This window comes from Desmodus rotundus, chromosome 8 (assembly GCF_022682495.2).
Source record: "Desmodus rotundus isolate HL8 chromosome 8, HLdesRot8A.1, whole genome shotgun sequence".
NCBI lineage: Eukaryota > Metazoa > Chordata > Mammalia > Chiroptera > Phyllostomidae > Desmodus > Desmodus rotundus.
This window is the reverse complement of record NC_071394.1, coordinates 5,619,169-5,632,196: the sequence shown is the minus strand read 5'-3', so window position 1 is coordinate 5,632,196 and position 13,028 is coordinate 5,619,169. Positions and strand designations below refer to the sequence as shown.

Genomic DNA, 13,028 nt, shown 5'->3' with positions numbered 1-13,028 from the left:
AATATCTGGTATAATTGCTGTAGTAAGTTACTATTATGCTTTTGATAAGCATCCTTTGATGCAAAGGTTTCGTGTGGCTAACTTTGAAGGGACAGAAAAATGATTTTTGGTTACCTTTAGTGTATCCATTGGCGATAAGCAAAAAAAAAAAAATACTTGTTATTATACAAGCCTTATAAACTTGGCTTCATTGAAGGTACTTGTAAATGCCTTTAATTTATAAATTAAAGCATAGTTTTAATGTCTTGTAAAGTTATACTTAATCCAGATAAAATATTGTCTTCTAAAATTGAGAATTAGTGGTATACTCTGGAGAAAACTGGAACTCCCAAATGATTTCATCATTTGTGGAGGCTCTAATACTAAGTTTTCAAACATTGTAGGAAGGAGCCATACTTTTTTCACGTCAACAAAGAAGGGGCCGGTGGGTGTTTTCAGCACTTTTGTAAGCTGATAAACTACAGCTGAGTATAAAGATACACCTGTCAAGCTTAGTTAAAAGATCCAAGTGAAATAAGAATTGGAAGGGTTTTTTGTAGCTAATAATAGAACAATAACAACAGAATTTTATAATATAGATATTTGGGATGATTTCTCATATCTTAATTTTATGTTTTATTTCAGTTGTATAGACAAAGCCCATAATCAAGAATACTAACAATCTACGTACTGTCAGGTTTCTGATGTTAAGCCATAGAATTTTAAATTTTTACAGATTAAATGTGTGTGTATGTAGTGTTTTGAGAGCATCTTTAGTAGTAATACTTAAAACTAATTATGTAAGCAGCTTTCAAATTCTGGTTCATTTCTGAGTCATTATCAAGGGTGTTTATATTTTTGACAAGTAAACTTTTGAGAATATTTACTTCTATGTATTAAAAAGTATGGGGGATTTCAGCTGCTAAAATTTTTGTGAAGTTCTTTAGGTGAAAGTCAACATTTTTTCTAATAAGCAATTTCTGTACAATTTTTCTCAAGGTTTGTTGGCATCCAAAGCCGTTGGGGTGGACGGTGCTGAAAAAAAGGAAGACTACAGTGAAACAGCTCCAATGCTGGAGCAGGTATGGAATGGTAGCATTTGATATTTTCCAAGGTTCCCAACTGGAATGATCACGGAGCTATAATATCCACGTAATTGAAATTGCCCTTTGGTCAGATACGGGGATAGGAAGCTAAGTAATTGATGATATATTTTTAATTCTGCCTTCTCTAAGGTATACGAACTACAGACTTCATTCATGTTTGTTTTCGATAGACTGGCAGTAAAGCCTTTGTCTCCCACATTGGAAGGCCTGCAGACAGGCCTCCCAGGGTATAAGCTTCCAGCTGGATCGCCTTTAACTAGCTTACAAAAGACCCTCACACAGATACTTTTCATTTGTGAGTTAAAACAGGGTTTTTGACATCTTAATAAAGCTTCTTTTGTAAGAAGTTTCTTTTATATTGTAACAATTGGTGTTGGTAGACTATGTGTTTTATGAATTGATCAATGAGCCATACATTTTTTGCTAGGATGTATATTTTAATAACTACAAAAAAAAATTTAAAAAAACTATTAAGGGTCTGTCTTTAAACCACCTAATAGAGGAATTTAAAAGTGAAGGTTGCAGTTGCTAGGTTTTGCCCTGGCTGCCTTCAGATTTCCACAATCCTGTACATAATGAACTGTGCATGCTTTTACATCCTCGAAGGGCTTAACTTCTTGGGCACTGTAAGACTGTAAGAACACAGTAATAGCCATAACTGGATTTCCTTGGTTCTCCTGTTTTAAAATCTGAGCCTTAATGTAGTTTTAATATATGCTTTTTGTATTATTTTAATTTTCTTTATTAGTAGCCTAATAAAGAAGAATCTAAATGAGTATCTTTTGCTCTTACCTATATGCGTTTAAAACATACTCCAAATTTAATTGATATTGTATTGAGTTTTTCAGGGTTATTTTAGGCCTGATTTGATAACAGTGCATTGCTTTGGTGCCTCCATTATGTTGTATTAAATCAATGGTCTTTTAAATTGATTCATATGTCAGCAAATCATACCTTCTGATTTTCTGTGATCATCAAACGGTTAAGTCTTTGCCGTTATTGTCAGCATATCAACCAAATTTTAAGTGACTTTTTTTTTTTTTTACTGTGTATTACTATATTCAACATCCCAGATATAACATTATCTTGTATTTTCACCACTGTTTATGGTATTCTCAGAATGCAATAAATCAGGGACATGGGTAATAAAATGTTTCTGGAAAATTCATTACAATGTCAATGTTTCATTATGCACAATCCTGCTGAGGTGAATGTGAACATCACGTATCAGACGTGGAGGTTAGTGTAGAGGGCAGTGCCCATTTGAGAGAGAAGAACCGAAGTGAATTTGAAATTGAGTTTTAAAAGAAAAGAAAGAAAAATTGAGTAACTCGGCTGTTTCTGCTTGCATATCTTAAAAAATTTTTGAGAGTCCTTGCCAGTTTTGTAACAAAGAGACCAATAATCATTAATGAAAATGTAAATTGTTTCAAGATTTTTAAGGAACATAATGCTGTTCCCTCATTTTTTGTCATTCAGGTTGATTTCAATGTGAAAATGGTTTGAAACCAAATCCTTAATTTTTATGCTGTTTGCCCTGCTTCAGAGTTAAAAAGCCGAGTTATAAAACTCTTAATAACATCTTAATTGGTATCAACAGTAGACTCAAAGGAAAGGTGTTGATTGTCACTAACCTCTGTTGTCCTAATGAGTAAAATAATGTCACTCATGACATAGACTTCTAACAGGCCTACACCCAAAATTTACTGTGCTAATAATGGATTTATTTTATTTACATTAAAAACATTCAGACTATGTGGTCTTGAACCCCGATTCTCAGATTATTAATTATAAGTTACTTAATTGTATTAGGGAATTGTTATGTTATGTTTACTTTTGGATAAAACCTGCATTAGATGCATAATTCAGTAAGTTTTTTAAAATGTTAATTTGTCCTTGTTTAGAAGTTAAGCACCTTATCAAGATATTAATTTAAGTTTTAAAATCTTGTTTTATAACTTTGTAACTCGAGAGTAATGGATGCTGTAGTGATGTCTCTCACATATGTGAAGATGAACAATAAAATTGTTTCTTTACAAGTAATGGCTCTAATTACTTTTCTGGCAACACCTTTTATGAAAAGCTTAGGAGTCCTTTCCACTTATGGAGTACTTTTTCAAATGATTAATCTGCACTTGAACACGTGTGTGTGATGAGTAAATTCAAGAGTAGAAATGATGACAAATAAATGGGACACCTGACACCCGCCCTTTTACAGGTGGCATGCCCAACATGCCACCTGTAGAGCATTCAGAGCTACCCTGCTGTTAATACCAAAGAGACACTGTTGGTGTTTTCTCTCCAAATTTGCGTGCCCTGCACTTTAGTAGGACAGAATGCTGTTTGGTCCCCAGCAACAACCCTCCATGTTCTAGAGGGCTGCAGGTGGCAGGCCCGATTGTCATCCCTCACAAAAGCCTTGGGAGTTGAAAGGTTTCTTAGGGACAAGGATGTTGTGCAGAGTGCTAGCACTGTGATTCTTCATAGAGGTCTATCTAGTGTAGATATAAAACGAGAAAGTGCATCTTATATTCTTACAAGAATATCAGAAAAAAATACAGTGCAGGCATCTAACACCATAGATTACAAATCCATCCAATGTGGCTATTTTCTGTTGTCTTTGGACACGATCACATATATTTTTACACATGTAGGAAATTTTATCGCCAAATAAAGAACTGACAAAGTTCTAATTTTTTTTTAAAAGTATCAGTTGGCAAGAAGAAGGTAAAAATTCTCATCTAAGAATGCGACGTATTTTGTTTTTAAATCCAATGTTTTTAACTTACACTTGGTTTTACTCCTTGGTTTTTTTTGTTGTTGTTGCTTGTTTTGTATTGTTTTTCTAGTCTTTTAACTCTGAACTGCTGGTGGCTTGATTTCATGATGCATTGTGCTTCTGAAACTCTAGCTTTCAGCACTAAAATGAGTTAAAGATAATGTTTCGTTAATTTGATCATTGTTTTCCTGTTAAGATCTTTCTTTAAAGGGGAACTGTCTACTTAGACGTCTGCATTCAACTTGATAAAGGAGATTATTTTATAAGAAAACACCCTAAGTCAAAGGTTTAACTGTATTTCCCTAAGGCTCGAAAACATGAAAATGCTGTTTATTGACCTAATTATTATTAATGTCATTGGTAATTATGGCTTCAAAAGAGATGTACTTCAATTTAATACTGAAAAAATTTGTTAAGTAAGATAACATTTTATATTCTGAGAATGTTATGAATAATACATTTTTCAAAGCCAAACTGGGACATGGTTGGCAGCATCCCTTTAAAGACAGCCTCTTCAACTTTGAGTTAATAATTTGTGGGGTTCTTTTTGGTTTTTCATTTGTAATAGAAATGTTATATGTTGCTTAACAATGTTTTTGGATACTAAAGTTGCTTAACAGTCAAAATAGAATACAAGAACAAAAATGAAGAAACCAAAATAAAAATATCAATTTTTTATTATTTATTCAGGCGATTTCACCTAAACCTCAAAGTCAGAAAAAAAATGAAGCTGACATTAGCAGTTCTGCCAACACTCAGAAACCTGCACTGTTATCCTCAACTTTGTCTTCAGGGAAGGCTCGCAGCAAGAAATGCAAACATGAATCTGGAGATCCTTCTGGGTGTATAAAGCCCCCTAAATCACCACTTCCCCCAGAATTAACACAAGTCGAGGATTTGACGCTTGTGTCTCAGCTTTCTTCTTCAGTGATAAATAAAACTAGTGAGCACAGATTTTTAAAAAATAGTTACTTATCCTATAAGATACATTTTTGAAAAACAGTTTGATTGTAGTTATATTGTATTTTTATGAAGTTGCTTTTTAAAAATTCAAACTTAAGTGGCTATGACAGGGAAGGCTTGCAACTATTCCAGGGGCAAAATCCTGTACCTTTCTGACGACTGGTGAACTGTGCAGACTGTACTGCTGGTTGAGAAGCCTTCTTTAACACCGCAAGTTCCACTGTAGTTGGATTCTCCTCAACTAGTAATCCAAGCACAGTAGGAGGCCTGATTCATTACAAAAAATAATAATAATGAACAATATATATCTATAACCCGTAGTGGGTATTTTCCCTTAAGTCCTAAGACTATTCTGGATCGATGTACTTACTGTCCCCGCTTTCTTATTCCTCTCTGCAGTTCCTTTTACTCGTTCATATTCTAGGACTTAGAATGCAGACTTCAGTTAAGCTCATTAATTAGTGAAAGGAGAAGAATGCTTCCTTGATATGTTTTTAAAGATTTTACAGTTTCAGTGTCACTAATTGTTCAAGAGTTAATTTAGCCTTTTTAAAAGTAGCCTTTCCACATGGGTTTCGATATATATGACAAGATTTTATTGGCTCTGTTTCTTATACTAGTTCAGTACTCTTCAATTAGAAAAATACAAAACCAGTGAGCCTGTGAAGTCATTTTGTAGAAGCTACTTTTCTTTGGCCATTTATACAACGTGAATCAGCACCCTGATCAGTGACAAACAGGACGCGTTTCCCTACGAACCTGTCGGCAGCGCTCCTTCCACAGCAGCTAGAAATGCTGCACCGAGAAGTCTTTTTCAGTCAAATGTACTAATCTCCTCTTCCATTCAGTTGCCATCTCTTCCACTAAGCCATATTTACCAATTTTTGATTAGGTTTTGGTACTTTCTTGGTTTGGTTTTATTCTTTTTAATAAACGGGTGGAAAGGATGGAAACAGAAACACTCATGTTTCCTTATGGCATTTATCGTGAAGTAATGTCAGTAGTCACAACAATGTCACACGACATTATTTTATTTTGAGATTGTTTTGAATTTTGTTACTATAACCACAATGTCGGAGCAATTTTATTCTTTTATTATTTAAAATTATCACCATGTTTTTGAATTTTGATTTTTGTAAAATTACTATAAATACCCTCCTTCTAAATTAATATGACTATATTGGCCTTATGTGATCCTGCCTGCTCTAAATAATCAAACATTTACATGTCAAGCAGAAGAAAACCAATGGATTAAAAAAAACCAGGGATTTTCAGACTTTGTGTTACATAGCTAGGAGATGCTTAAATGATTCACCAAGGACAGTGTCTTCTCTTCTAAAATCCTGATTACTTGCCCATAAGAGGTACTTAAAGTTGTGCTCAATTTTTTTTAATGAATCAGGCCCAAAACATGCTTCTAAGAGTCCATTTTGGGGAATGAGGGTGGGATAAAACTATATCTGTTTTACTTGGGCAAGTAAAGCACTAACTCTACGATGCATGTCACAGATTTTTGTCACCTGTGTCCCTGCCTTTTTTCCCCCTTAGAATTTCTAGATTTGTAATGTAGCAAAAGGAACTATGTTTATATATATTTTAATCTTTGGCTATGCAGAGACTATTCGCCCAAAGGAAAAATGGCAACTAACACAGCAATCTGCAGTTAGAGGATTAACTGTAGTGTCACGTGGGGAAACTACCTGAATTCATGTTCCATGATGTTTTCCTTTGATTCTGGTAGGCTTTGATTTTAGAAGTTTCGATTAACTCTTTTTGTGAATGAGGGCACAGTTCTTGCCTTTGATTACTTTTGGAACATGCCATTCCTTGTGGATACCTTACAAATTCGGAGGGTAGTATTTAAATCATTTTTCCCATTTATCTTCTTAAATATTATAAGATGATCCCAGAATGTATCTGCTTCGTGAACATTGAAGATCTTTTTCTAGGTCCTCCACAGCCTGTGAACCCCCCTAGACCTTTCAAGCATAGCGAGCGGAGAAGAAGATCTCAGCGTTTAGCCACCTTGCCTATGCCTGATGATTCTGTAGAAAAGGTTCTTCCTCCCTGTCCAGCCACTGATGGGAAAGTATTCTCCATCAGTTCTCACAATCAGCAAGAGTCTTCAGTACCAGAGGGTAATGTATATTGATTTCCTATAGAACCAAACATAAGAGAAGATAAAGAAAATACTAAGAGACAAAGACTATTAAAATATTAAGAAATTTCTGCTTTTTCCAGCTTACATCTTTTAGACTTAAAAGCACTCATTTGTTCTACAAATAGTTATTGACTGCTGCTTTGTGCCAGGCACTGTTAGCTTATATAACATTTAAATCCACATGGATATTAACTGAGCCAGTTTATCTCTGTTAATATTATATTACATTCTTTATTTTGTGTAGTGCCTGATGCTGCACATTTGTCACTTGAGAAGCTGGGACCCTGTCTCCCTCTTGACTTAAGTCGTGGTTTGGAAGTTACAGCACCGCTAGCCCCAGCTCCCTCTTACCATAATGAATGTCCCAGGGCAGAAAAGGAAGATACACAGACGCTTACAAGCCCTTCTTCCAAAGCAGTAGCTGATGGAAGGGGCACTCCAGCAGCATCAGGTAAACAAGCTCAATTTTACAAGTAGCTGGGCTTGCATTTATAGGCCGAAAACATTTTGATGTGTAACTACATTTTAATACATAATTGCTCTTCGAAATACTGTTACGTAGCATCTGTGGGAGGTAGGGTTTCTCTGTGTAAAGCTCTGTTGTGCTGTCACTTGCTATCATGCCCTGGACATATGCTCTTTGTCACTGTAACCTGATTCTTCCTGCCTCTCTCTCTCTCTGTCTGCCTTTCTCTCATTTTTTAAATTAAAAAAGGACTCTAACAACAGTTGACATTCAGTATTATATTAGTTTCGGGTGTGCAGAATTCTGGTTAGGTGTTTATAGTCACTTGTGAAGTGCTCCCCCGACAAGCCCAGTATTCACCAGGCACCATGCACAGCTGCGCTTCACCTGCGCGGCACCTCACATCCCGGACTGCTCTGTGCCTACCAATCTGTACTGCTCAGTCCCTTCACTTTTCCCACCCCACGCCCAAGCCCTGCCACCTGGCAACCGCCAGTGTCTTCTCTACATCCGAGTTTCTTTGTTCATTTATTTTGTTTGTTTTTTTACATTTCCACATATAAGTGAAATCATATGGTATTTGTCTTTCTCTGATTTATTTTACTTAGCATAATACCTTTAGGTCTATTCATTTTGTTGCAAGTAGTAAGACTTTATCTTTTATGTACACAACATATCTTCTTTATACAGTCGTTTATCATGGACTCTGAGTCTTGTTTTTTTATCCATTTGGCCACCCAGTCAGTGTCTTTTGGTTAGAGTATTTCATCCATTTACATTTAATGTAATTACTGATAGGTATGTAGTTTTTCAATTTAATAATTTTAATTTTTTTCTTAAATAAATCCTATAACACTGGTTTGGTGGTAATGAACTTCATTAGGTTTTTCTTGTCTGGGAAACTTTTTTTTCCTTCAGTTCTAAAACACAGCTTTGCTGAGTAGAGTAATTTTGGTTGTGGGTCCTTGCTTTTCAGCACTTTGAGTATTTATTGCCAATCCTTTCTACCTGCGAAGTTCCTGTTGAGAAATCAGCTGACAGTCTTGAGAATTCCATTCTACATAACTACCTGCTTTTCTCTTGCGGCTGTCTTTAACCTTTGGCATTTGAATTATGTGTTTCGGCGGGGGCCTGTGGGTTCGGTGGTGCAGACTCCCCGCTCGCCTGTGCTGGGCGCTCCTGGTGGGGGGTTTGTGCGCACTCCTGTTGTATGGCGCCTTGCTTGCTAAAGGCACGTTAGTGAGCGGGATGGCCCCTCAGGCTGACTGTGAGAGCTGCCTGTGGCTACAGCCCACGAGCTGGTGTGTGTGTGTGCGCGCCTGTGTATGTGGGGGCCGGGGGGGGGGGCTGACTCCATGAAGTAGATTCACTCCAGCAGTCCACCCTTTGGGCGTGTCCTTCGTGGAGCTAAATGGGTGGTGTTCCGAAGCCGGAAAGGGGGGGCGTGTTGTCTTGGGTGGGGTTCCGGTGTGGGCCCAGGCCAGCTGCTGCCCGTGCTCAGCCCTGGCCGCCTGCTGGGAGTGACCGAGGACCTCGGGTCAGTAGCTGCCTGTACTGGGCTTGGAGGTGCCTGGGAGAGGCTGTGCGGCGAACCGAGGCCAGCAGCTACGGGCGTCGGGCTTGGCGCGGCCTCGCGAGAAGTACAGGGCGCGCCGCGGCCAGCTGCTGTTTCTTCGGGATTTGTGGACCTTTCAAGAGGGTTTACGGCGGTCCACAGTGTGGGCCGAAGCCACCGCTTGTTCATCTCAGCCCCTGAAAAAGGTCCCAGCCTCTGCCCTAGTTGGGTGGCGTGGGTGCTCGGGGAATCACCGGGGTGGGGTGAATTCCGTGGAGACTCGCACTTGGCTCCCTGTGCCTGGCAGCTGAGTTTGGGGAGGGCTCGGCAAAGGAACAAGATGGCGGAGAAAGCGGCCCGTCCCACCCTGCCTGGCAGCCAGAAAGTTCCGTTCTGACCCGTGTGTCCTTGACCCTTGTCTAGCCGCCCTCCGGTACAGGAACCCCCACTGGGTGCGTCTTTTCAGCCAGTAAGTCTAGCGTGGGCCCTTTGAGAGCAACACCTGGGACTCCCGCAGCCCTCCGCCTCACCCTGGACGGCCTCCCCCGCCGGTTCTTACCGCCCGATCACGTGGGGACTTCGCGGCCCTGGGGAGCTGGGTGTGAGCCCGGGCACCCTGGCTCCTCTGTGGCCGCTTCCGCAGCCCGATATCCCTCCTAGTTTTTGCCCCAGCGCAGGGGGGTGGGCCCAGTACCTCCCGCATCTCCGCTCCTCCTACCAGCCTCCGCCTGGTTTCTTCTTTCATCCTCATGGTAGGGCTTCTGTGCAGCCACAAGGCAATCCTCGAAGGCGGTCGTTCTGTAAGTCCGTTGTAATTTCGCTGTGCTTTTCGGGGGACGTTCGCGGAGCAGTTTTCCGATCTGCCATCATGACCGGAAGTCCCCTCCCTGCTCCTTTGTCACATCCTGTTCTTACAAAATGGGAGTTACTAAAGCTAAATGTAATCGCGATGGTTTTTGGTTTTGAAGCCAGAAGATACTTAATGGGATCAGTAATTAGGTTTTAGGGTTTAATACTTAAGAAACACCTTAAGTTAAACTGTATGCCAATATCGTAAATATAATCCCATGTTTTGGGGCAGAATTTCTCAAAATTCAAATGTAATTTGTTATAGTGTTATTTTGGGAGTCTTACATGTAAAATCAGCCATGCCCAGCACATTTTGAGGATGATTTTATGATACTGTAATCCGAAACCATTCAGGGGTGTTTATCAAGTTGATATTTCAATCTAATTGGATATTAATTTATATTTCTTTCATAAGGTTACATTGTTTTATTTAGAAATTTTACTGAATTTTAACCTCAACTAAAGAGTACATTATAATAAAAAGAAGGCAAACAGTAATTTCAAATGTTTTTCCAGTAAATTACTAAGTTTATATTAGATGGATGAAGGAAGTCTAGATTGAAATGGAGAAAAACTAAGATTTTCAACCAAGAATATTGAGGATAATTGGTTTTAATAGCATCTTCCCTGAAATCACTTTATCAACTCCTTGGATAAAGCATAAAATAGAGCTTGCTTTTTTCTGGTGGTGGTATATATTAAAATAAATGTACACTTTTTAAATTATTGCCTTTACATTCTTACTCCTTCTTTCAAAGTAAAAATATAATTAATATTAAATACATAGTTTTTTACAATTCCATATTAGTATTAATGATTGGTAGTGTTACCATAGTTTATTTGTAAAAAATAAGTACCCACATCTGAAGATTTATAGGTTTTGAAGCATTACTTGTCATTTCCTAAATCTGATCCACTGTCTTTTGACTCTTTTTCTAAGCCCCTCCTATGCTAGGGTGGTGAATTCTGCTCTCCCCTTTTTCCACAAGATTTCGGAATTACCATTGACCCTTTGAGAGAGTTTTCCTGACGAAGGTCTCCCGGTGGTCTTTCCCAATCTGGAATTTGTTGCTGTACTGCATTTGTGAAAAAGGCGTTCAAGTTATAATGCACTGTGTCCATTGGGGAGATTATTTTTAGATGTGCATTTGGAAATATCTTTATTTCCAAATGCACATCTAGTATTTCCAAATGCACTAGTATTTATACGTATAAATACTAGTAACAAGACTGAAATACCCGTATCAATAGCCATATGATAACTAAAGAGCTATGTTAGCCAGCTTATATATCCTAAAACGTCAAAGGAGTGATTGCACATGGACATGCTTGATTTAGATGATTTTGCTTCTGATTGGAGTATTAACTTAGTTTTTTTCCCAGAATTTATTGCATATTTACAGAAATAATGGCTAATTACCATTGGAATGTGCTTCTTATTTCTCTCATGGTTAAAATGTACGAGGGTAGAGGAAAGGCATGTAGCTCTCTGTAAGTATTGTAAGTAACCATTTGGGAGAGTCACAGCAGCAAGAGTTTTCTAGACAAGAGAAAGGCAGAGAGGAGCACAGGTTTGTAATCCAGATTTACAGGGTCAGGGTCACGTGGGCGATGGCTGGCGATTTAATTGTTGAAATCAAGGAAATACGTGGTTTCAAGTGTTGATTCAAAGTTCATTTTTTAGAGAGTTGAACACAATGTTTGAATGCAGGGTGGGAGGAACTCTAATTTATTTCTGTTACTCCTTTCAGTTTTTATGATGGAAGTAATAGAATTCAGGTCATATTCTGATTGGACTCCTTTTGATTGACAACCTTGTGAACTCATGTGACTTGCATTGAACCTCAGTGATCTGCATGCTTTCTTCTCTCAGTGTTTTTTTTGTTGTTTTTTTTTTAAGCAAATATGTATTGCCAGGTGAGACCCTAGGGACATTACAGTAAATAAGGCTAAGTCCCTGTCCTCATGGGACTTCCATTCTGGAGAGGACACTGAGGCCAGAAAGGGAGGGTTGTTCAGCCTGTATGCAGACAGTCCTGGGACCTGGGGGCCGACTGCAGAGCCAGTGTGTAACCCCAGGCCATACTGCTCTACGTCAGACAGAGTCCCCATCAAATGCCCTGGAAGACCTTAGGCTTACTGGAAGTGGGCAATCGGTGGTGTCACTGAAGTGTGCCCATAGTAATTACTGTCACCTTTCCTTTCCCACTGTCCTCTCTCCCTTCTCCTTTTCCTTATCACTTCCCTGGCCCTTCCAGTGCAATGAGGTACAATGTAGCCCTGATAGGGGCACTCAGGGCCAGAGATATGGCTGAGAATAAGCCCATCACCACCCTGACTCGGCATAATTTTACTCATCCTGTCTTAACTTTTAAAAGTATTAGCAGAAACACTACTTAGTAATCCTCTCTCTTCAGTCTCCCTTACAGTCTTCCCACCCCTGCATCCTCACCAAATTTAAGACCTTCACAGTCCTACCAAGGGGGAAGTTCTGTCCAACCCTAACCCGTCATACAATGTCCACTCCTCCGGTCTGAGTAGTGTGCCTGAGCTACTGGGGCAGTGGGTGTCCCCATACGTCTTTCCTTTTCACTGAGCCGAATTACCTCTGCTCTCCAGGCGTTCGGCCTAGGTATGTTTCTTAAACTCTATCCCTGTGAGATCCTCTTCAAGTTCTTTTTTTTTCCACATTTTTTATTATTGTTCAAGTACAGTTGTCTCCATTTTCTCCCCACCACGCCCCCCTGCCCCCCCCCCCCCCATTTTCATTTACAGTCTCTGAGCTGGTCTGCAGGCTTTGTCGGACTTCCCTTTGCCGCCAGATTGTCTTCCATCCGGAATCAAAGCCCCAGGTGTTTCGTTTCTGCCGCTGCTGCTTTTCTAAATGTGTCCGCTTGCATAGTAGCTTGGTTTTCCATCTTCATGACAAAAGTGAATTTTGTTACTGATGAATTTTAAACCTTTAGTTGTTATTCACTAGAACTTGTGTCAAAGATACTTTGTGGGTTATGTTCGTGGAATTGAAACTTAACATTTTAGAATGAAGAGGATGTTAGTAATTACTTGTGAAATAGTTTAACAGAGTTGGATTATTATTATTATTTTTTAATGTGAGGGGTATGTGCCCACTGCTGAGTTTAGCTGTCATGGTAAAGGATTGATAAGGTTAT

General features: G+C 39.0%; 1 protein-coding gene across 14 annotated transcripts in view; it reads left to right on the top strand.

The window, feature by feature from the left end:
• PHF20L1 (PHD finger protein 20 like 1) overlaps nucleotides 1-13,028 on the top strand; it is a 64,859-nt gene that overhangs the window by 32,696 nt on the left and 19,135 nt on the right. For 13 of the 14 annotated variants that reach the window (XM_053929361.2, XM_053929354.2, XM_053929364.2 and 10 more), the window contains 4 exons: nucleotides 979-1,061; nucleotides 4,555-4,807; nucleotides 6,777-6,965; nucleotides 7,233-7,439. In XM_053929361.2, coding sequence (XP_053785336.1) covers nucleotides 979-1,061; nucleotides 4,555-4,807; nucleotides 6,777-6,965; nucleotides 7,233-7,439 — 732 coding nt within the window. Of the gene's footprint in view, nucleotides 1-978; nucleotides 2,254-4,554; nucleotides 4,808-6,776; nucleotides 6,966-7,232; nucleotides 7,440-13,028 lie in introns of those variants that run through there. The other variant, XM_053929366.2, reaches the window with a different exon arrangement.